The following is a 25,612-nucleotide window of genomic DNA, read 5'->3' as shown; positions in this document are numbered from 1 at the left end:
CGCCACTGGCTCGTTATCCATGGCACCCACATTTTTAGTCTTCAGTAGCCGAGTTCATGATGTATTCGTGACTTGGTTGACCACTGTAAATGGTAGGTACTCTAGCTTAGTAGTGCCAAGGATGGTCCTTAACACTTGCGGAGTATCCGATGCTAATTCATTGTTCAGGTTGTCAGCTCATTCCCGCGATGACAGCCGTCAGCCTCCAAATTATAGCTCGGAGCCTCAAGCGGTACGTGTTTAGAAAACGGGGCGGTCGTTAAAATCACAAACGTCTTTGTTGCCTACAAACTCTAGCATGTTGCAAAACTGGTATTTCATGACGTGATTGCATGGCGAACACAAGCGACAGACCCAAACATGAAATCCATGACATGCGTGTCATGTAACAACATGACTAGATGCCATGCTCAAGATGCGCTCGCGGCTGTTTCGCTAACGACACATATACCAAATTTGCTATTACGGAACGTGAATGAATGACGAAGGTATGTGACTGGTGTGAACAATATAATCATGAGATGCGTGTCATGTAACAACATGACTACATGCCACGCTCATGATGCGCTGGCGTTCGTTTCGCTAGCTTCACATATGCCAAATTAGGTGTTACGTGACGCCGATGGATGACGGAGGTGACTGGTGCAAACATGATAATCATGAGATGCGTGTCATGTGAGAACAATGTTATATGTCGCAGTCAAGGTGCCATTACGTTTCGACGTGACGCGGTGCGCGTACTCCCCGGCGTTCATTTCGTCGCGTCACGCCGGCGTTGCCACGCCAGGCACCGGTCCTGCTTTATACTGGGAGGCGCGCGCCACGCTGCGTTGCTTTGACGCATGAGCGTTTTAGCGCGTCTTGCGTCTCTCCATCACAAAAAGAGGGAGACGCAGTGTTGTCTGGGTAAGAAATCGGCACGAAATGCAGCATGTCGCATTTCGTTGCGGTTGCCGTCGGGCTGCGCCGACGGACGCTGGTGTGGGCTGGCGTCAGAGTGCTCGCGTTTTGCTAACGTAGCGTCACTGTGCCCAACGTGCGCGTGCGTCAACACTACATTGGAGTATATTGGGCCCTTCATGATGCGCTCGTGGCTGTTTTGCTAGCTCCACATATACGAAAGTTGGTGTTACGTGACGTCAATGGATGAAGAAATATATGAGTGGTGGAAACATGATAATCCTGACACGCGTGTCTTGTGAAAACATGACATTATACCACGCTCATGGCATCCTCACGGCCGCTTCGCTAGCTCCACATATACTAAATTTGGCATCACATGACGTGAATAGATGACGAAGGTAAACGACACATCTAAAGATGATAATCATGACACGGAAGTTATTTACGGCATCATTTACCTTCACCTCGTGACGTTGTGCTTATTTTAAAGTGACATATCAACATTTCTCATCCGTACTTTGCATATCATCGATTCCCACTATACGTGAGATCTGCCATTTTTTTTTCTTCTTTGATTGTCTGGTCAATGCTTCTTTGTTTTGTTTTGTTTTTACGGTGAAGAAGAAAGGTGGACGTGGAACATCACGTACCTGGAAGGAGTCAAGACGCTCGGTGTGCTCAACGCGAGCTAGCAGACGTGAACCCGGGGTGACAAACTGGGCGCCGGGTTCACCCAGGCCCATGGTGTTGATCCGGTCTACGGCTGAGCTGAAGGCCATTTCGAGCACGTCGTCACCCGTCTCGAAGATGCCGCCTGTGGTGCCGGTCAGAGGCATCAGATCATTTACATTACGACAATCGAGTACTCATCAGGTCCTCTGATTCATCTTGTGTAAATTATATTTTTTGTACACTCAATTCATCCACCACTTACAGTATATACAACATGCAAACCTATTCATGCTTTTAAGGAATCTTTTATAAAAACAACTTTCCTCCCGTAAGACTGAAAATAAGCTAAAAATAAGGAAATAGGACTCAGGGGAAGAGGAAACCTTCTCATCAACAGTTCGTGAATGGGCACCCGTGTGACTACATCACAAATAAGATGTAATTCAAATAAACGGAACTCGCACATTCTATATGGCGCTAAATCTAAATAATTTTGGTCTGGTGCTGCCAGAACGTGCCGTATGCGAGCGAAGCGCAGCGCAGTGAGCACCCCATTGCCAGGCTTTTTCAGGCATTTCACTTGTCCAAACAAAGATGGCTGTGTTCCCGCCAATCTTCCTGTGAAACGCATTCCGAAAGCTTGTACGGCGAGTGCAACCAACATCTCCAAGAATGACGACACCCGACGAAATTCTATCACCTTAGTTGCAATGCTAGCCCAACGTCTGCAATTTTGTTGGTGTCAAATTTTGGATGTGAAGGTGCGCACTTGCGGAATGTTTTTTTTTTATGTCGCTGAACGAGCTGAAAGTACAATGGCAAGTTTGGAACATTAGACATTCAGAACATTAGGCTCTCTTAATCGTAAACAATAAATTTCACAAAACATTTCTTTCTTTTCTGCAAGAAGCAAGACTGCCGTAGAACCGTTTCCACTGGTTAATGCTATATACCCACGCTTTTACTAATGAAGGAATCATGAATATGGAAATAGAAGCCTTTACCAATTTTGATGTCAGCCACTGCTGGCCAGCTGCTTAGCAACGGCAGCAGCAGCAGCACTTCAATGTGTTTGTGCTGCCGCATGGTGGCGTCCGAGCGTTGAGCGTCGCTCAGTCAAGCGGGTTCGTCATGGCAAGCCTGCAAGAGGCAGAGAAATAATTTTGTCGTGAAAAATTACAAATGTCCGTTGCGCATTGCTCAAGGCAACTCATGGCGAAAGCGTCAATATGTGCTTTGCTGTTGTAATGAACACCTACCCAGAAAGTCACGTCTCATTTCGTACTTGTCGAACCTGTTATGACTGCCACATATGGGCCCTGCCTGCGTTTGCTTCATCGCATGCATGCCATTTTTACATAACTTCATAGCCGCAACTGAGGACAGTCACGTGGACGGCTCAAGGACGAAAGGAACGAACAGCCTGCGTGCTTATATTCAGTACCTCACAGTAACCTTAAAACACAGAGATATAAAGCTTTCCACGAAAAATGTGCCTTTCGCTGCCCATAGTGGGCAGGATTGACCCAGCATCTATAGTTTTGTCACCCAACTGAGCGTGAGAGTGTCGATACTGTAGACGCGTTAAGGATAATTCGTAACTGCGTGAGAAGACGCTGTAGAAAACGCTTTCAGTATCTGTTTCTTGAAGTAGCCATGTCTGGAAGCAAGAATTGCCTGCGACACAATAAATCGTTACATTTGCAGTAACCGAGCTCCTCTTATGTTTTAGGAGTTGCTGTAATCCACTCCGCTTTTGTAATGCGCTTGATGAACGTCTCTTTGAGGCGGTCACAGGGACGCTCAACAATTAGGAAGTCCAGAACGTCGCAAATGGCTGCAGCGGTATGACGTGAAAGCGCTCCAATGTCTTATTCGTAACGCAGAGTCGACCACGTGCGACACAGTCGTACGTGGTCGACTGTGAAGTGAGGGCTTTACTACATACCGATGATTTTGCAGCGAGAAACAACAATTGCGAGTGAGACGACCAGTACTGGAGGAGCTAGAAAGAGAATACCTCGTGTTCACGGGGTTGTGGCGATGATGACACAGCACTTCCTCAGAGGGCATGGCTTACTAGAAGGGGCGCACTGCGAAGACGGTGGGGCTCGACCGAGAGCGGTAGCTTCCTGAATGTTGAAGGTAATATCGCGAACGCACCTACAGACCATCGACATGCGCGGAGTACTTAAGTAACTACGTACTGTCCTTCATTAGCGGAGTCATCGCCAAGTCGCATGGTTGCCTAACAGAAAAAAGAAAGCGGTGATTGCTGCGAGCGGAATGACGACGGAAGACGATTGATGACCGTCGGCGGTATTGTGGCCCGAGTTGGCCTAAAACCATTTCTTGTGTTCAAGGTGCCCTTGGTGTTACTCTCCTTCCATCCTTCGTGGAAGGAGCGAAGGAAGGATTGTTGTGGAACCGCACGAAACAGCGCGGATTCACGAGAACCAAGTCTCACGCGTTTCTTAAATTCGTGCCAAACTTCGCTTCCACTCTTTGATGAAGCACTCCAAATGTTCGCGGCAACGGCAAAGCCCGCACACATGGATCGTGCCCGAAGAATGATGCTCCTCCTATACCGGGTAGCTCTTCTTACCACTGCCAATCACAGTGGACTGCTCCGGTCGGGGGAAAGCATCAGATAATTAGCTTAACATCATAAGCAGGCCAGGGCGCACAGTTTTTCAGCACTCACTTTGGTCCTTGGAGCTGGGGAGTTGAAGACAATGCCGCTTGCCATTGCCTTTGGATGTATAACAGTCGTTGCGGCGTTGTGATTGTGAGAGTTAGGGTTGAAAGCTGGGAGGATTAGTCTGCAGTTAATTTTTGTCTTTAAATATAGGAGGTACATGCCATGAGCAGGTAAATACCAATAGGTTGCCTTCGTAACACACACACACACACACACGCACACACACAACTTGGCGGATCATTGACGTCCGTAGTAGCAAGCTAGGATAAATTGAACAAAAACAAAACTTTTTATCAAAACAAAACTGGACCTAACCTTTAGGCGATGCTGCTGCTCAACTAAACTCTTAATCAGTCCGGCGGGCTACATCTGGGAAACCATACGAAAAATGTCCGGTTTCCTGGTTATGTCCGGCTCATTAAGCAAGACCTGATTACGAGTATAAAATAGTTGATCATTAAGAAGAAACAAACACAGTTGATCAGAATTGTCATGCGACACAGAAAACAAATCATTTTTAACAAAAGGTCATTTCACTCACTCACATTTTACAGACAAAATAAATTTTACTTAGTGACCCTGCAGCCGAAAGCTCCATAAAGATTCAAGGTTTTCTTAGATAATGAAAAGCGATATTTTATGCATCTACCATAGTGCGCTGTGTTACGTTCGCTTAGGTCGAGGTTTCTCTCCAGTAATGAACTTTGTATTAAGTTGGCAGTGTTGTAGTCTTTGTTATTATGACACTTTAGTGAGTAGCCCTTTTTTTCAACAGCAGGCAATCACGGCACCTTTTACATGCCACTATCTCTACTGTCTGCCATTGCTTCTTCATTCTTTCTAAGACATTCCTGAACTCGTAACCGGAGTTCATCTAAACGTATGAATAACGGTGTAATCAGTTACACTCACTGGCGCGAATCAAAGCACGTTGAATTCATGTACTTCTTCGCAATATTGGTTGATGAGAATGATAGTCTTGATGCCTGGTAGAATAAACAACTTCCTTCCGGACATCGGTGACGAGAAGGCTGCATTGATGTCCGATGTTTGAACACGCGTTAGTCTGTACATCGGCAAGCAACGTCGATGTACAGACTGACAAGCAAACACTGCATTCGCTGCTCTTGACGAGACAGTGTACTCTACAGCTCTGCGGATCAGCACCGCAATCTGATATGTAGCGCTTGTGCTCGCGAGGATGGTAGCCCTGGACGTTGCTACATAAATCAACTGCCGGGTGAGGCGCTTACCTACAAATGGCGATAACCCGACAGCATGGCTGTATCATAGGAGCACATATGTAATGTTTATAAAATATAATAGTCAGCGCTGCAACCCGAGTTCACGTTTCACCAACATAAGGGCCTATCTGGCCACAGCTGTCTAGTGGTTTTGGCGCTAACTGTTTATCCGCTGGTCATGGGATCGAATTCCGGCTGCAGCGGCCACATTTCCGATGGAAGCGAAAATGCTCGAGTCCCGTGTACTTAGAATTAGGGGCACGTTAAAGAACCCCAGGTGGACAAAATTTCGGGATCCCTCCTCGCAGGCGTTTCTCATAGTCGTATGGTGGTTCGGGACGCTAAACCGCAACAATTTTATTATTAGGGGGGCTTGGTTTTGATTATCTTCGGCTAGACAACCCAGCTGCCGACAGATACGATGAACTCAGAATTATGATGTTCATACGCGACAATGATCAGGATGCATGACCATCGGATGATGACGATGATAATGCACAGATGAGGAGGATGAGTATACTAAATGCCCACAATATTAAAACTATAAGGTTTACTTGAAAATAAGTTCCGAGGCCCAGCATGGCTCTGTGCTAGAGTACTTGAATGCGCCGCAAAATTTCGGGTTTTTATTCCTGCTAGTGTCCAGACAATTCTTCTTCGCATTCGTTTGTTCAACGCTACAGATTTCAGCTTTTTCTTAACGCTCATGCTCACGTTAAAATTGCCCGTGTTTATTCTCGCCATTGCCCCGCCGTGTTGGTCTAGTGGCTAAGGTACTCGGCTGCTGACCCGCAGGTCGCGGGTTCGAATCCTGGCTGCGGCGGCTGCATTTCCGATGGAGGCAGAAATGTTGCAGACCCGTGTGCTCAGATTTGGGCGCACGTTAAAGAACTCCAGGTGGTTTGAAATTTCCGGAGCCCTCCACTACGGCGTCTCTCATATTCATATGGTGTTTTTGGGACGTTAAACCCACATATCAATCAATCAATCGATTCTCGCCATTCCTGGGTTGATATAAAATGTCACTCACATACCAGCGTACCTGTGGCACGTAACCGTGGTTTACGGGTATTTTCCACACGTGTCTGGTGGAAAGTGTTTCACGATGTACATCAGTGTGACACTTTTCTTGTCATGACCAGCGAGTCGTATTCGTCAAACCATGTTACCCTTCCATAGTAGTTTTGGTTCACCTTATGCTAAGAGGGTGATCACGAGAACACCCAGACGTTGGCGGCTAGCTCACTCGCGAAGCACGCGAAAAAATTCTTTGCATTTAATAATGATAACAACAACAATAATTGGATTTTACCGTTCCAAAAGCACGGTATATGACTTTAGGGTAAGCGTAGTGGATGGCTCGGAAATTTCAATCATACGGTGTTCTTGAACGTGCACTGGCATGCGCAGTGCCTCCATCCTTTGGCGCATACATCGAAATGGGACTGCCATGGCTGGGTTCGAATCCGCGACCTTCGCATGATGGTTCGAGCACCATAACCGCTACACTACAACGGGGGACTAACTGCAAACCTGTAAACGACAATAAGCAATATGCAGTTGGCGGAAATACAATCGAAGCTGCAGCAAATAAGGAAGTTTCATGAGGGCGACGACACAGACAATGGACGCAGGACTGATTTGCGATTCACCTTCTACAAGCTTGCTACTCAGCCCCACTGATTGGCCTCAAAAATTTGGGCCATTGTTATTATCTTCTCGTACTTTTCAATCAACTTTCTGCAACTCTTGCTTTGAGTGCTCTTCGTACTGCAACACGTATCACCATTTTAATGAATTTAGTCCCTTTCTAAAACACACCTCCAGCCCGATTCATATTTTGTGGGAAAAGAAAATCGGACTCAGCGAAATGCCAAGTTCGTATGCGAGAGTGTGAAGCCGTTATTGAAGACGAAGCTGTTATTAGTGGAAATTCTTATAAATTAGAGGGAAAAGGAAGAAATCGTTTTTAAGATCCTCAAGGGTCTTCTAAACCTGACCAAAAGCATGTACAGTCCTTGTAAAAGGTTGCCAGGTCCCACTTCCTTAGAAATACATGGTACAGTGGCCTGGGAACTTCTGACACACCCATACATACTAACATCTGGTATACTTGGCAAGAAATCAACCATGAGAGCTGTTTCTGCGCTCACAAACATCCCTCAGCATTTTTTCTTTGCTCAGTTCATCAAAAGATGACATTGAGCATTGAGATTTATGTTGAGGCATTCGAAATATTTTCTATTTTGCAGGTTTGTCAAAATTCATCCAACGGTATTTTAATGTTCGACAATTCTTTTCATTCCATTTGTCGGCGATGTCGATATTTTTATTGGTATTTCAATGAAATCTCAATAGACGTTCTTTCTCTGTGTGTCTTTCTTCTTGTGGTGCTTTAGGCGCCTGCAAGTTTCCCTCAGTATTACGCACCTACTAGCCCAGCAACAAGTATTTCTATGTTTCAATGAATTTTGACGCCACTAGCACGATCTTTGAATATCAATTGCAAGTTGACGCATTCTTTGGTTGAAATGATGCTGAAATGAGGGTTACGAGTATTCGTAAATAAAGTAAATAAATAAATAACACAAACTATATCAGTTCTGTTACGACGTAGCATAAGGTATCCAATAAAATTGATCAAATTCTAATTATTGGTCAGTGTTAATCTTTGTAACAATGACTAAGCCGGCGGCCATAACAAAGCACGAAAGCTTCATAGATGTCAAACTAACGAGGAAGACCATGCAGCCTGCAGCGTTATATTCTAGGAGAACGAGCAAAGACGTCGCCTTTAAGCCGACTGATTATGGCAGAAAACAGTGGCACCCTGGGAAATGCGTCGTTTTTTCTTTTTTCTCGTGCATATCTTAGAGCTAACTAGGCTTTAACAAAAATATGAAAAGAACCACTTGCCAAGCTCTCGTGACGCGAGTAACACCGATCGTTTCGGAGCGCGCCGAGTTCGCCAACCAAGCGTGGCGAGACCGGAGGCTGCAGAAGTTGCGTGACGCAGTTCCGTCGCAGGTTTCTTTCGCAATCCCCCCCCTCTCTCCTCCTCCTCTTCAGATTTCTGTTGAATAATAGCAGATGTGTGGGCTTCCAAAAGAAGTGTACGCAAAGCTCAGGCCTCGTTCGTCATCTCCGAGACAAGCACGCTTTTGTGCGGCGACACAGATGAGATGCAAGACAAACGCAACGTGGATCTATAGCGCAGCATGAAGTCTTTCTGTTCCTAGTTGTTACAACGTGTGTGGCAACGCTACCGTGTAAAAAGGTGTGCAGTTTCCTTCACATTCCGGAGTAGAGCTATTACGGTTTCTGTTTAGGCTTATGTATTCGTTAGCACACCTACGTGTCACCAGTGCAGGCATTCAATGAATCCATCAGTCTTCATTCAGTAAACCTAATACAAAAAATAGTTGCAAAATTATTTGGACTATTAGCCTGTGTGCTTAGTTACTAGTCCAATCTCTTAATTCAATATTTTATTACATGTCGGGAGCAGAGGTGATGTTAATATGATTATGAATGTTTATACGAATTCAATCACAGGGTAGCTTCAAAGGTATACCATATGTAATTGAATACGCATGACGATAAATACAGTGTAACTGCAATATTCTACGCAGACATGGAATAAAGAACTGAACGCTTACTTTCTACTTTTCTCTCACAAATAATTTAAAGCTAGAACGGTCTTTCTAAATCTATTTCTGAGGAGCCAAATTTTCGAGGGGCTCATAAAAAAATTCTTCTCTCAGTCATCGTTCTGTTACCTACTACGCATTATATGTTTATTCGTGGAGCCCTATTAGATTACTAGTGGTGTTATCGATTTGTAACCACAAGTTTTTTATTCACATTGATTGTTTTTGTTTACTAAGATTTTTCACTTCCTCTCGAGCTTGTTGTCGTGTGCATTATTGTGAAAAAAGATCGATAATTTACAGCGTAGAGGGGTAACGACACATTGACGAAACAAGAAGCAGGCCCCGCATACGTAAATGAGCACAGAAGAAGAGACAGAACAACATATCTTTTCAAAAAGCTGTGCAGATCACTGGCATGTTGACTAAAGGCATTGAGAAACATTGGGTGTTCAGCCAAAGAAAGTGTAGGCAAAGTAAATGAACTATGTCTTTCAATAAAGAGGGAATAAAATAGAACAACATATGCATAAAACATGAAACTGAGAAACAGTGGCGCAGCCAGGAGGTTGCTTAAGGAGCCCGTGAATCCCCCCTCCCCCCGAATTTTTTTCCATGACATACAGAGCCCAAAATAACACTCCAGCACATTTCCAGTAACTTCATCCTGCCAACAGCGGCGCAACATGCACCCCATACATCTCACGGGATATATGTTTTGAATATACTCTGCCCTGCCACTGCTTAAAATTAAAAAAAAATACGCTCCCCCCCCCACCCCCAAAAAAACTTCTGCCTACCTTCGTGCAGACAACCCGTTAAGTGACAATGCGTTCGCCACTCCATCAAAAGAACCACGCCAATTAATATAAATATAATCTATCTATCTATCTTTATCATATTGACGATTACACATAGAATATTCTATATCACGTTGCGAACAAATATGTTAAACTGCGCAAAACTATTCATTGTGTCCTGCATAGCGAATGTTTGTCCGTGTGACGTCCGAGCTTTGTGTCAGCGCAGGGATTTTTTTAGATAGGAGCTCGGCGTCCTTAAACTTGTACGGTTGAGAAAATATTCACTTAAATATATAGAAAAAAAATAGACGTAAGGAGTGGAGTTCGATTAGTTGCCATTTGATCAATATCGTCTCGTCATTGCGTATACAATAAATTTGTATGTTGCGGCTGGCATGCATGACGCAAATTGACAAGAACCCAGTAGTCAGTGAGCGTAGCGGGAAGTCTGTGTTGCGATCCGCGAGTGCTTCAATCCACCACGCTATGCGTGTACCAACAAGGCATGTCGTCAACCCTGACTTACAATCGTGTTTCTGAAAACTAGGCGTTCAGCCTTGGAGCCATCCGCCGTCTTTGTAGCTGCCGATCACCTTGATGTTCTTTTCTTTTCTCGTCAAAAGCACCAGTGACAGATTTTTATTATCAGTGCGCACGTTGCGAGTAACATCGTTAAAGGCACCCGTGTTGGCACTGAGAGTTCAAGCTGTGCTCACATGTGAGAAGACTAAGACTAAATGTCTAGCTGAATAACGAAAGAACAGCTGTCGTAATTTCATAGATTGTTGGTATGCAATGCTGTACCACGCAGCTGAAATTATTGCGAATGCACTTCAAAGAAGATGTGGTTCCCTATCAAACAACTTTTTGTTCTTTTAGTGTCGCTGAAAGTGCGTGCTGTCATGCATTCTTCGCACCTCTGCGAGATGCCAAACGTGAAAGTTCGAAGGGTGACGTACGTAATAGCAAGCGGCCTGATGTGAGAAGGTCTGCACTGAGGCAAAACAAAGACCAAACAACTCGAAAGGGGCCACAAATGACTCAGCTGTGCGTTCGGCACAACCGTCAAGCAGATGAGAGTGGAAGGGAAAGGTGGCTGCACAGCGACGTCGAGGAATCACCGCATCCCACAACGCCGCAGTAATGCAGATGCGTGTTCTCGCAACGGACAGTTTGCTTAAGCGCGTTGCATAGTTATCAGGCCGACCTCTTCGTCCCTCTCGTGGACCCGACGACGGCGTGGAGGAAGGCTTACCTGTCGGCCGGCGCGTCCGTGTCCCCGGGAGACTTCAGCACCGGAGCACGGGGAGACTAAGCGCTCGGGCGCAGATGTGGCCCGTCGGTGATCCAAGATGGCGCAGCATCGATCGGTGCCGCCGCAGCATCCCGTCTCCCGCCGCTCTTGCTCGCCTCCTCTCCCGACCCTCCCAGATCAGCCGGCGGGGAAGGAAAGGGTGCGGAGGTCGAAGCCTCGGTACACAGGCGTCGCATCATTGCTCGGGAGTCCCGTGGAATGAGTGCGAAATGTCTAGCGCACTGTCGTGGTTTGACTGCCTTCTGATCTTAACAGCGTAATGTATAAGGGTGGAGTACCTTTGGAAGTCTCCTTACTAGAACAAGACCCCCACATTGCCGTCATAACTGAAACGTGGCTACGGACTGAAATATGTGACGAGGACGTTTTTCCACCTTGTTATCAAATATTTCGTAAGGATAGGGCTTCTAGAGGAGGCGGCGTGGCTGTCCTCATTAAAAACCCGTTAGATGCTGTTCTTTTGCAAGACATCCCCGGCCTAGAATGTTTATGCGTAAAAATCACATGCTGGGGCCATAACTTTTTGCTGTGTGCCATTTATAGGCCTCCTGATGCCACCCCTGAGTATCTGGATAAACTAGAAAAACACCTGTCTCAATTCCACAAACATAAAATACTCTTAATAGGGGACCTTAACTTACCAGGCGTTAATTGGGAACGCTTTCAATCACTTTCTGAAAACAACAGTCATTTCAATAGTATACTGAGTATAATGTTAACTCACGACCTAGTGCAGATAGTGCGGGAACCAACACGTGTTCAAGGTACTTCGAAATCAGTACTGGATTTGGTTTTTTTACCCAGACAATTATCAGAGTGCACAGTTCAAGTTGTGGAAGGTATTTCTGATCATCTTCTTGTCAGTGTTTGCTTACACATTGTTGCTCCTATGAAATCAAATAATTCTGTGAAGCGTTCTTTCAAAGACTACTCACGTGCAGACGATGCATCCATAATAGAACATTTGGAAACATGTCTAACTGATTTCACCGACACTGATGTCATCTCACTTTGGTGCCGTTTCAAAGATATATGTAATTTCTGTACAGACACGTTTGTACCAACCAAACATAAACTAGTTAATAGGCAGACACCATGGATGACGCGTGAAATCATCCACCTGAAGCGAAAAATAAAGAGATTAAAAAAACAATGCATATCTATCGGCAATCTAAAAGAACTAAAAGATAACCTTGCACGTGCGGTAAGCTCTTCGAAAGATCACTATTTTAAGACGGTGCTACCAAACTTTATTTCAGAAGATCCTAAAAAGTTTTGGAATTATATAAGCGAAAAAAAGAAGCCAGTGTCTCAAATTTCTATTAATGGCTCAATTGTTAATGATCCTGGTGACATCGCATGTCATTTGAATGAGTACTTCCAGAGTGTTTTTAGTAAGTCTGGTGTTTGTCCAGCCAATCACACAACATTTCATCCCTCTGATGTCAGTTTCATCTCTTACCCTGGCGTGGTTTCTATGCTATTGAACTTGAAAACGAAATCTTCATGTGGTCCTGACAACCTTCCTAACATGTTTCTGAAGCGATATGCTGAGTCTATTGCAAAGTTTCTTGTTATAATTTACCGTAATTCTTTACTTCATGGTAAACTACCGGATGACTGGAGGGTAGCCAGAGTCGTTCCCATACACAAGAAAGGTGATCGATCTTTATTAGAAAATTATCGACCGATATCACTTACATCATCCTGTTGTAAACTTCTTGAGCACATTATCGCCAATCAAATTAATGAATTCTTAGATGAACATTCAGTTCTCTCTAATCATCAACATGGGTTTAGAAAAGGCTACTCGACAGTTACACAATTAGTTACCGTTATTCATTCACTCGCTTCATGTTTTGATAAAAATGGTCAAATCGATGCAATATTTCTAGATTTCAGCAAAGCCTTTGATAGGGTTCCGCATGACAAACTGATCTTAAAACTCAGAAAAATCAAACTTCCGGAAATTTTAATTACATGGATTAGGAGTTATTTGACTAATCGATCCCAGTGTGTGGAAGTTAATGGGCGGCGGTCTGGCTATCTTCCGGTTGGTTCCGGGGTTCCTCAAGGGAGTGTATTAGGGCCATTGTTGTTCTTGATATACATTAATGATATCGTTACAGTCATTGATCCTAGCATTGAAATTAGATTGTTTGCAGATGACTGCGTGTTGTTCCATGAAATCACTTCACCTAACGATCAGCACCTCCTTAACACTGCTCTTGCTAACATTTCCGAATGGTGTAACACATGGGACATGAAACTTAATATTGGTAAGACAGTATATCTTCGTTTCTCTCGCAGAAAAGCTCCACTTTCCTTTGAATATAGGCTAGGCTCATTACCATTGCATGAGGAAACGGCATACAAGTACTTAGGTGTAACTCTTACTAATACTTTGTCGTGGAATACACATATAAATAGCATTTGTTCTTCTGCATACCGCAAGTTATATTTTTTAAGACATAAGCTCAAACAGTCTCCTCCAGCTGTTAAATTACTTGCTTATAACACACTAATTAGGCCAAAACTCGAATATGCATGTGTAGTATGGGACCCCTTTACTAAAACCAACATTAATCACCTAGAAAATGTGCAAAGAAAAGCAGTCAGGTTTATTTATTCCAAATTTTCACCGTATGACTCACCCACTGAACTGATGCAGGCTAACAACATTCCATACCTTGCACTGAGACGGAAAGCTGCACGTTTGGAATTTCTTTACCTCCTTTGGAATCATAAACTAGCGATTAACCCCTCACCATATCTTTCATCTTCTACATCAAGACTTACTAGCCACCATCATCCTAATTCTTTGACACCTTATTTTTCGAGAACAGATTTATTCAAATTTTCTTTTTTTCCCCGCACCGTAACAGACTGGAATGATTCATTGTAGCATTTAAGCGCATTGGGATCATTGCTCATTGCTAATTGCATGACTATACTTGTTTGCTCCGTTTTGTTGTTGTTTTATTCTTCACCCACCCTGCTTGGATCTGTACAAGGTCTGCAGTATTGAATAAAGAAAGAAAGAAAGAAAGAAAACAGGCGTCTGGCGTCCTGATTGAACCGCTGGAATGCAACTCTATCATGCATAAAACGGAAGAGTGAGTGAGTGAGTGAGTGAGTGAGTGAGTGAGTGAGTGAGTGAGTGAGTGAGTGAGTGAGTGAGTGAGAGCCATGGTGTCGAGTTTATATAAACGTTACAACACACCGCACGGCAACTCTAGTCGTCATAGTGGGGACAGAATCCCCTATATGTTAGGCTTCAAAGTAATACAGCATCACTTCCTAGATTTTGCGTCTCAAGACCACGATATGATTATGAGAGGCACTGTAGTGGAGGGCTCCGGAAATTTTGACCACCTGGTGTTATCTAACGTGCGGTTTACGCTTGTCACTCGGGTCACACAAAATACTACACGGGTCATACGTGTAGCATTTTGCTTGCATCAAAATGCAGCTGCAGTCTCCGGGATTCAATCACACGACCTTTGAGTAAGCATTAGAGTACAATAACCACTAAACCACCACAACCCGTCGCTGCAAATCGGTAAAAATAAGCTTGACCGTTAATATATCCTAGGTTGATATGATATGTGGGGTTTACCGTTCCAAAACCACCATATGATTATGAGAGACACCGTAATGGGAGCTCCGGACATTTTGACAACCTGTGGTTTTAGCGCGCATCCAAATTTGAGCACACAGCCCTACAGCATTTTCGCCTCCATCAATGCGGCCACCGCAGACGCGATTCGATCCCGTGACTTGCGGGTCAGTAGCCGAGTACCCTATCCACTAGACCACCGCGGCGGGGCATATTCTTGGTAGTAGGGGCAATAATTTGCCGTAAGATTAAACCACAAGATGTGTCCACTTGCTGTCTTTTTTCTCTTCCTTCTGAGTTTTTAAACCATTTCTTATGCATCGTGTATCCTTCTGGAGAACGGAATGCGATTTAGTATTCGAAACACTGATTGCAGAATTTTTAATGTGTTAAATAACTACCAAGAATGATTTATATGTTAATACGGTTAAATCATCATAGCAAGCAATTACAACCAATAAAACTAATTAAACAATAAAATTACGGTGGCTTCAACTGCATGGTATATAGTCCCCTTAAGAATGCGCCATAGGGAACACGTAATTTTAAGCGCTCTAAATAAGACTTCCGCAACGATACACCATCTGGGGATCTGTTCAGTCGCTGTTTCTGTGCACTGTTCAATTTCTGCTGTTTTCTTGGACTATTACGCTGACATCCATTTCTTCGCGGTGTGCCAACAAGACGCCGGGTGAAGACTTTGAGGGCTCGGCACCCTAGAGGTACGAGGTTCCTTTATCAAAGACTTGGCTAGTAGCGACCACTACGGTGGTTGGTAGCCATCGCCACGAGCATTATGCTCGTCCAAGTGCGTTAAACCACATGAGTGATACTGCAGGACACAATGAAAAGCCTGGGGGCTTACAAGTGCGCCCAAGCATCATAAAGCCGGCACGTTTGCAAATTCACAACCGCGAAATAGCTCCAGCGAGCACATCAGCAATGGAAGACGATGAAGCTGAGAGCAAGAAGCTTCGCTTAGAAGAGAATCCTCTCGACGATAAAACGTCAACTTATTACCTAAGTGATGAAGAAGACATGGGCGAAGATGAACCATTTACGTTGGTTACTTATAAAAAGAAACGAGCAGAGGGTATCCCAGTTGTCTTTCGTCCAGCAGCTGAAGGTGCTAGCTTCTGGAAAGTGAACGCCAATCGAGTGTCAGCTCAAGTAGTTTCTGCTGCTAAAGAAAAAGTTCAGTCATTCAGAACGACCAGAGATGGAAGCTTCAGTGTCAGCGTTGCTTCCTTAAGTTCAGCCAAGCGTCTTCTGATGCTTTCAAATGTAGGTGGTCTGAAAGTTAAGCATTTCATCCCAGACTCATACACTCGGAACGTTGGGAAAGTAAAACATGTTCCTCTGCAGTATTCAGATGAACAACTCCTAGAGTACTTGAGAGATGCAGGGGTTATATCGGCGCGACGGCAAATAAAATACTACCGCCAGGAAGATGGAGGAGTAACGACGCGTCCACTTCACTCAGTGATCCTGACTTTTCGAGATGACCGCCCGATTCCAGAAAGAATCTACTTAGGATTCACCAGTCATCCAGTGGAAGAATATCTTGGTCCAGCACTTCGGTGCTATAACTGCCAGCGATTCGAACACATGGCGAAAAGTTGCCGTAACACACGCCGGTGTAAGATCTGCTCAGAAGAACACCATCATAAGGAGTGCAAGTCTGTTCTTCAGCCTAAGTGTGCAAACTGTGCAGGTAATCCCGCTGCCTCATATTCAGGCTGCCCGCAAAGTAAAGCTGCTGCAAAAATGCGTCGGCATGAGCTCATCCTTGGAAGAAAACCGCGCCCAAATGAACCATCTCCAAACCTTGAGATCGTTGATCCTGTACGTGATCCACCTCAGCGGCCACCGCAACAGCAGCCGACAAGCACGTCAAGAGAACCGTCAAGAGAGCCGCCAAGAGCACACTCGAGAGACCACTCACGAGAAGTACCTTCAAGTAACCCAACCTACGCGTCAAAGCAGCGAACGCCTACGGGACCTCTGCCGGAAAGTAGCAAAACCGACAGTGCCAGTGTTCGCCCCAACTACAACATCGAAACGTCCCGTCATTCTCAACAGGCCTCAGAAAATCAACCATTCAATGGAGACCGTGCCTCTGCATCAGTCATGCAATTGATTCTGCCAATGCTTTTCGCAGCACATAAGGCAATCCTGACTGCTCTACCGGAAGCAAACAACCTGCCAGAAGTAAAAGCCCTGCTGCCTCTGGAAGCACTACTGTGTCAACAATCCGGGTCAAACCTGCGACAAGTAACATAAGAATAAGCGCTACAAAGATGTCTCCATATACCAGTGGAATGCCAATGGTCTTCGAAGGAAGTGTGCTGACTTCCGTAAACTTCTTCTGCAGTATAATTTTCCAATACTTTGCATCCAAGAGGCAGGAATGAATGATGATTTCCGCCTCTCCAACTACGTGATATATAAGTCATCTCGTCGAAGTGGTCCTAGCAGAGTACATTTGTGCGTCAGAAAGGACCTACCTTCTGATCAAGTTCACTCAAGTGATTCGGACTTCCCGGAATTCGTCGCTTGCAAAGTATCCTTTGGTGAGCAGTGCGTTACAGTGATCAATTTTTACCTACAACCTTCAAGCCGCATTTCGGTGGAAGAGCTAACAAATATCTTCAACATTTCTAACTCATATACGTTTATATGCGGCGACTTTAGTGCGCGCAACATAATCTGGGGTAGTGATCGATGTGATGCACGTGGGAACATTGTTGAGTGTGCCGCAGACAAATGCAATTTGACAATTTTAAATGACGGCTCCCCAACTTTTCTCCGAGGGCATAATTACTCTAGTTGCATCGATGTAACCTTGTGTTCCCAAGATCTAGTGAATGGTGTGGTATGGACAACGGATGTAGAAACACGTGGAAGTGACCATTTCCCCATTCTAATAAATCACCCCTACTTGCGAAAAGACGACACCAGACGCTACAGCAAACTGACGAACTGGAAAGCTTTTCGGCACCACCTAACAAACCAAAATAGTGAACTCACGACAGTTGAAAGCTTTACTGAATTTCTGCAAGATAATGCGAATAAATGTACAAAGAAAGTCCCTATTCCAAAAGACTATGCTGCAGTCGATGGAGAGTATGAACATCTAAGAGCCATCAGACGCCGTTCAGAAAGGGCATATCGAGGCAGCGGAAGTTTAGAAGCATACAAAAATGCACAGAAAATCCACAGTGTAGTGCGCAGACGGCTAGAAAATTTAGGTAAAGGACGCTGGCGTGATTTCTGTGGCACGCTCTCTCCCCACACACCTGTTCCAAGAATTTGGCTTGTAATTCGAGCACTTAGTGGCCCTGTATCACAGAGCTTTCCATTTCGTGCTCTTGCTGTAGCCTTGGACAAACCGGAAGCTGTGGTAGCAGATGAATTTTGCCAACTTATTAGTAGGCCCGCCCCATCACAATGTGCCTTATTTGATAATTCTGTCGCGTTAGCCAGCCAGAAAATTAATGCTTGCTTTTGGGCCCAGCATCCTCAACTAGACCCTGTATTTACGTTAAGGGAGCTGCATTGTGCTATAGCATCATGTCGTCAAAAATCGGCCTCTGGACCGGACGGCATTACGTACAATATGCTAAAGAACCTTGGGATCACAGGCACAACTATTCTCTTAGATATTTACAATAATCTATGGACGCAAGAAATTGTACCCGAGTCTTGGAAGTCTGCTCGCATCATTCCGATCTTGAAACCGGCTAAGACGCCCTTGAACCTTGAATCCTTCCGTCCAATCAGTCTAACAAGCTGTTTATGTAAGGTAATGGAAAAAATGATTGATGCGCGAATTCAATGGTGGTGCAACAGAACTGGTGTATTCTCCAACTACTTGATAGGTTTTAGGAAACAGAGATGCACAATGGATGCAATACTGGACTTAGTAACGTATGTGGAGCATGAACGCGCCTGCGGTAGTTTGACGGTCGCAGTGTTCTTGGACATCAAAAGGGCATTTGACACAGTCAGTCACACTCATGTTCTGCTGAGTATGTTGGAACACGGACTGTTCGGCAGGTCTTTGTGGTGGGTATCCAAATTTCTATCAGGTCGTAAAATATTCATTCAGACGAGCGAAGGAAAAAGTGCAGAACACGATGTCAGACAGGGAGTGCCACAAGGAAGCGTACTCAGCCCTCTTCTTTTCAACTGTGTTATGGCTGATTTAGCTAAAAGACTGCCTTCCAGGTTGAAATACTCTTTATATGCAGATGATGTGTGCATTTCGGCATCTGGCACGGACATACGGTTAATTCAGATTGCATTGCAAGACGGAATAAATATTATCAACAACTTTTTAAAAGAAAGAGGAATGATTCTATCGCACGCAAAGACAGCTGTATTGCCCTTCACCCGTAAGAAGTTAAAGAACCTATATCTCAATTTAGAAGAAGAACCACTAATGATTGTGACACATCATCGGTTTCTCGGAGTAATACTTGATAGGCAGCTATCATGGGCACCTCACATAAAGAAACTCGAAAACGAGGTGAATACGCTAGTGAATATACTCCGCAGAATCGCTGGGACATCATGGGGCGGATCTCTATCATCCATGCTCGCTGTTCACAATGCCTTAATACGACAAAAAGTTGCATATTCTGCAGCAGTGCTACACGGCCTTTCCCGCACTTCAGAGGAGCGACTTCAAAGACTATTAGCTAGGGCACTGCGCGTCTGCATAGGTGTTCCACGAGCGACTTCCAGCAGCCTTGTCATAGCAGAGACTCGACAACCACCCTTTCCAGTCATGAGAACAATTGAAACATGCCGCCATTTTTTTCGCTTACAGACACAACACAGGGACCACCCATTGGCACTGGAGATTTTACTAAGAGATAAAAGCAATGCTCATAACGATGTACAGAGTAATGTACATATTGTCACGTCACTCCAGGGGGTGTCGACAAGATTTACTGACGTCTGAGCAACAGGGCTCTAACCAAGCGCGTCGGTTGGGCTTGTTTGCCAGAGCGAGGGCCCACGTGCACTTCTTTCTTCTTTGTGGTGTGGGCCTTCACCTTGGCATACAACCCACTACTAGAAAGAGGTGGCAATATTCCCCCTCAACAACAAAAAAGAGCATCGTCCCGATGCTGTAAAGTTGTTGAAAAAGAAACCAAAACAAAGTAGTTTAAACAATGAAAAAGGGCACCAATAATGAAATGTTAGACGCGATAAGTTCACCAATGATGAGGCAATTGTCGGAGCACAAATAAAAAAAACACAGGAAAAGTGGTCTTTTAGGAACGCGCAAAATAGGGCTTCATGCGCACCACGTGAACTATGTCAGAGGTCTGTTGTTTTCGTTGTACCCATCGTGACGACGTAGCGTCCGGAACCACTTCGTAGTTTACGTCGCTCACGCGGCGTAATACTTTATACGGACCGAAGTATCTGCTGAGCAACTTTTCGGAGAGGCCACGGCGTCGAACAGGGGTCCAAATCCAAACATGGTCTCCCGGTCTGTAAGATACGTCATTGTGACGCATATTGTAACGTCGTGCATCAACCTGTTGCTGCTGACCAATGTGTAGCCGGGCGAGCTGGCGAGTTTCCTCGGCACGCTCTGCAAATTCTTCTGCGTCAGTTGTTAATTGATCGGCGCCTTCACAAGGAAGCATCGCATCCAGCATCGTCTGAACTTCGCGGCCGTAGAGAAGGCGAAACGGTGTAAATCGGGTTGTTTCTTGAACGGCGGTGTTATAAGCGAACGTCACATAAGGCAAAATGCGATCCCATGTTTTGTGTTGGACGTCGATGTACATGGAGATCATGTTTGTGACTGTCTTATTTAGTCGCTCGGTTAAGCCATTGCTCTGCGGATGGTAAGCAGTCGTCGTTCGATGCCTAGTGTTACTTAGTCGAAAAACTTCATCAATAGGTTGTGCAGTGAACGCTGTTCCTCTGTCGGTTATCACCGTAGATGGAGCACCGTGGCGCAGAACAATGTGGCACATGAAGAACTGTGCTACCTCAGAAGCCGTGGCTCGTGGTATCGCCTGTGTCTCAGCATAGCGGGTCAAATAGTCAGTTGCAACAATGACCCATTTGTTGCCGTCAGACGATAAAGGAAATGGGCCGAGAATGTCCATGCCGACTTGGTCAAATGGCTTGTGGGGTGGATCAATTGGCTGAAGTAATCCAGCCGGCTTGCTTGGTGGCGACTTTCGACGCTGGCATTCACGACAGCTTTTAACGTACTGCTTCACGCTTGCAGAAAGTCCGGGCCAGTAGTACGCCTCACTTACTCTGGCGAGCGTTCGCGAGTAACCTAGATGACCAGATGTGGGCTCGTCATGACACGCAGAGAGGACTTCATCCCGCATGTCCTTCGGAACGACGAGGAGGTAAGCGCGGCTCGTAGGACGGGCGTTTTTTTTTTTTGTACAGGACATTACCTCGGAGGCAGAAAGATGTCACGACGCGAGATAGATGGTGAGGTATAACGGCGCTATGACCCTCCAGATAGTCGATGAGCGGTCGAATCTCTTCATCCTCTCGCTGGCATCTGCTCAAGTCAGATGAGCTAAGGGCGCCCAGGAAACCGTCATCGTCCTCTTCTTCTTAATTGACTAAAGGTATGGGTGCACGTGACAGCGTGTCAGCGTCTTCATGCTTCCGTCCAGACTTATATACGATGGTAACATCAAACTCCTGTAGACGCAAGCTCCATCGGGCCAGTCGTCCAGAGGGATCACGAATGTTTACCAACCAGCAGAGGGCGTGGTGGTCCGTCACCACTTTAAATGGACGACCATAGAGGTACGGGCGAAACTTGGTGATCGCCCACACTACTGCGAGACACTCTTTCTCTGTGGTCGTGTAATTCACCTCGGTACGGGACAGTGAGCGGCTGGCATAGGCTATGACTCGTTCTTTGCCGTGTTGATGCTGGACGAGCACTGCGCCGAGGCCGATGTTACTGGCGTCAGTGTGCACCTCTGTGTCAGCAGCTTCGTCAAAATGCGCAAGAACAGGGGCTGATTGCATCCGCTGTCGTAGCTCGGCAAAAGCAGCCTGTTGTTCGGTAGCCCATACAAACGGTGTGTCGTCGCGTGTAAGGCGAGTCAAGGGTTCCGCTATCTTCGAATACCCTCTAATAAATCGTCGATAGTAGGCGCACAAGCCCAGAAAGCGCCGAACAGTCTTTTTGTCTGTAGGATGCGGAAACGCGGCTACAGCGGCAAGTTTGTCGGGGTCGGGTCGTACTCCATTCGCATTGACTACATGGCCAAGGAATTTGAGCTCTTCATAACCAAAGTGACACTTCTGCGGTTTGAGTGTAAGATCTGCTGATTGAATAGCCTGTAGCACACTCCTGAGGCGGTGAAGGTGTTGCTGGAAGGTTTCAGAAAAAACGACAACATCATCAAGGTATACGAGACAAGTTTGCCACTTCAGACCAGTAAGCACAGTGTCCATCATTCGCTGGAAGGTTGCGGGCGCTGAGCACAAACCAAAAGGAAGGACTCGAAATTCATACAGGCCATCAGGGGTCACAAATGCCGTTTTCTCGCGGTCTCGCTCGTCAACCTCAATCTGCCAGTACCCGCTTTTTAAATCCAAAGAGGAAAAATAGTGGGCGTGGCGTAATCTGTCTAACGAGTCGTCGATGCGTGGCAGCGGGTACACGTCCTTTTTAGTCACGCTGTTCAGCTTCCGGTAATCTACGCAAAAACGTAGCGTTCCGTCTTTCTTCTTGACTAGGACGACCGGAGAGGACCACGCACTGTTGGAAGGCTCGATGATGCCGTCGTCAAGCATTTCTCGAACTTGCGTACGAATGGCTTCTCGTTCCTTCGCTGACACACGGTAAGGCTGTTGGTGTACTGGGCGGGCGTCGTCGTAAGTGATGATTCTGTGCCTAGTGATCGAAGTCTGGCGCACCTTAGAGGAAGCAGCGAAGCATGACTTGAATTCAAGCAAGAGTTTCCGCAGTGCTGTCTGGTTTTCTGGTGTGAGGTTAGAATTAATATCGATATTGTTTAGAGACGTATCGGCGGCCTCCACTGCTTCCGACGAGAAGCAGATGGGAATGGTTCCTAATTCATCTGCAAACGCTAACGAAGTGCCACGGAAAAGGTGTCGGTGTTCGTTGCTGAAATTTGTAACGAGCAGTTGAGATCGGCCATCACGTAGCTGTATGATACTCCTAGCCACACAAACACCTTGAGTCAGCAGGTGTTCAAAATTACTTTCTGCAATCGCTTCACCATTTCGCAATCCACAGCATGTGACGTCGACAATAACACTGGCTCTTGGAGGAAGCGTTATACTTTCAGCAGAAACACGAAGAACGTCGGTACGTTGTTGGTCATCCTGCTTGTCGATTGCTCGGTCGGCTGAGAAGGTGATGCGATACTCTTGAAGATCAATGACAGCTCCATATTCGTGCAGGAAGTCAACACCAAGAATAACGTCGCGTGAACATTCACGGAGCACAAGGAAACTTCCTACAAAAGTATAACCGCAGACCCGAACTCTACTCGTGCAGGTTCCAAGCGGAGAGACGGTGTGGCCACCAGCCGTTCGAATCAGGGAGCCATGCCAGGGCGTGATTACCTTCTTTAGTTGTCTGGTCATTTTCCCGCTTAGTATCGAATAGTCAGCCCCGGTATCAACTAAAGCACCTACTGCATAGCCATCTATCAGCACCGGTATATCCAGAGAAAGCCGCACATATCGCTCAGTCGAATCTACACCCTTTACTGTTAGCGTCGATCGGAGGTCTTCAGCACGTCGACTGCCAGCGACCTCGCCTCCAAGGGTCGCTTGCGTTAGTTTTCCCGGCGGGGACTGGAGAACCGTGCGCCAGCATGGCGCTGTGGCGAAGATGAAAAGCGCCTCGGCGACGGTGGCGCGACTGCCGTCCAGAAGGCGGTGGCATGCGCTGTTGAGCCAGGTAGTCCTCAATGTCCCGGGGTCGCTGGCCATACCGAGGAGGCGCCGAATATACTGAAAATCCGCGCAGCCCGAGGCGCCGGTATGGACACTGGCGGTACAAATGGTCCGCTTCACCGCAGTGGAAGCACAAAGGTCGGCGATCAGGAGTGCGCCAAACATCAGATTTCCGAGGCGAAGCACGTCTGTCGTCAAGGTAGTGTGCTGGTTGTTCCGCAAGATGCACAGGGCTGGCGTAAACGAGGGGTGGCGGTGTGCGTGTGTTCTCGTAGTACCGTAGAGGCTGCGCCGACTGAAGTGAAACCGTAGGAGGTGCCTGAACAAACAGCGGGGAAGAGGAAGCTGGGCGCTTCAAGGCTTCTGCATAGGTCGGACGGTGGTAGTCAGCCGGGGCGTGTGTGGCGTTATTCAGACTCACAGGGTCACGAAGGGCATGATGCAGCTCGTCCTTGACGATGCTTGCAATGGAACTCACCGTAGGTAGTGGTGGTGTGGCAGCCTTTTGCAGCTCCTCGCGTACTATGGAGCGGATAAGGTCGCGCAGACACTCGGTGTTGCTCCCAATATTCGTTAGAACTTGAGCAGTGGACGTGTTCACTTGCCGCTCATACAGGGTGGATCGATGCTGAAGCATCTTTTCCATCGTGACAGCTTCAGACAAAAACTCGGCGACCGTGTTCGGAGGGCTCCGTACAAGGCCAGCGAAAAGCTGCTCTTTAACTCCCCGCATCAGGTGACGTACCTTCTTTTCTTCTGTCATACTCTGATCGGCTCGTCGAAACAGGCGCGTCATATCTTCCACATAGGTCATGACAGTTTCATTGGGCATCTGGATGCGGGCCTGGATCGCTCGTTCCGCTCGTTCGTGGCGATCAGCACTTCTGTAAGTATCCAACAGCCGGCGGCGGAATTCGGGCCACGATGTCATCTGTTCCTCGTGATTCATGTACCAGGTACGTGCTCCATCCTCTAAATAGAAGTACACACGTCGTAGTTTGGCCGCGTCGTTCCAGTCGTTCAAAGCAGCCACGCGCTCGAAGTCGACCAACCAGTCCTCGACGTCTTCGAGCTCGGTGCCATGAAACGGTGTCGGAACCTGCGGACTTTCGAGGGTGTACCGAGTCACCGGGGGGTTTTCCGTACCTGTTAGAGTGGTTTGAACGGACGTGCTCATCATACTGGTGTGAACTATAGGGTCAGCTTCGGGAGGCAATCCCCTGATCCTGCGGCTTGTCCGATGAACGGGAGTGTTGACCCGAACTGGGCTTGTGGTGCCGCTTCCAGGAGGGGTCTGCAACATCCGTGAGGGGCCTACCCAGCACCTCCACCAGTTGTCACGTCACTCCAGGGGGTGTCGACAATATTTACTGACGTCTGAGCAACAAGGCTCTAACCAAGCGCGTCGGTTGGGCTTGTTTGCCAGAGCGAGGGCCCACGTGCACTTCTTTCTTCTTTGTGGTGTGGGCCTTCACCTTGGCATACAACCCACTACTAGAAAGAGGTGGCAATATATTACCCAGAAATGAATTTTGGAGCTCTGAAATGGACTATCCTCCATGGCTGCTTGTAATACCAAGCATTGAATTCTCAGTGGATGGCATTATTAGAAAGAGAGACATGTCCATCCAAGCTGCTCAACAACTAGCGCTTTATCAGATACACATGCGGTATCCAGGGTACATACATATTTACACAGATGGCTCAAGTACTACAACGTCTTCAACATCGGCATTTATCATACCACAGCTCAATATTCAGG

General features: G+C 46.3%; 1 protein-coding gene across 1 annotated transcript in view; it reads right to left on the bottom strand.

Annotated features, from left to right (window-relative positions):
• The window catches only part of LOC119174160 (glutamate receptor ionotropic, kainate 2), a 43,604-nt gene extending 32,265 nt beyond the window's left edge, over positions 1–11,339 (bottom strand). The window contains exons 1-3 of the mRNA XM_075896079.1: positions 11,229–11,339; positions 2,580–2,715; positions 1,554–1,717 (exon numbers count right to left, since the gene is read on the bottom strand). Coding sequence (XP_075752194.1) covers positions 1,554–1,717; positions 2,580–2,661 — 246 coding nt within the window. The 5' untranslated portion in view covers positions 2,662–2,715; positions 11,229–11,339. The remainder of the gene's footprint in view (positions 1–1,553; positions 1,718–2,579; positions 2,716–11,228) is intronic.
• Positions 11,340–25,612: the final 14,273 nt, after the last annotated feature.

The sequence above is a fragment of the Rhipicephalus microplus genome, chromosome 5 (assembly GCF_043290135.1).
Source record: "Rhipicephalus microplus isolate Deutch F79 chromosome 5, USDA_Rmic, whole genome shotgun sequence".
Classification (NCBI taxonomy): domain Eukaryota; kingdom Metazoa; phylum Arthropoda; class Arachnida; order Ixodida; family Ixodidae; genus Rhipicephalus; species Rhipicephalus microplus.
This window is presented reverse-complemented; position numbering and strand designations above follow the sequence as displayed.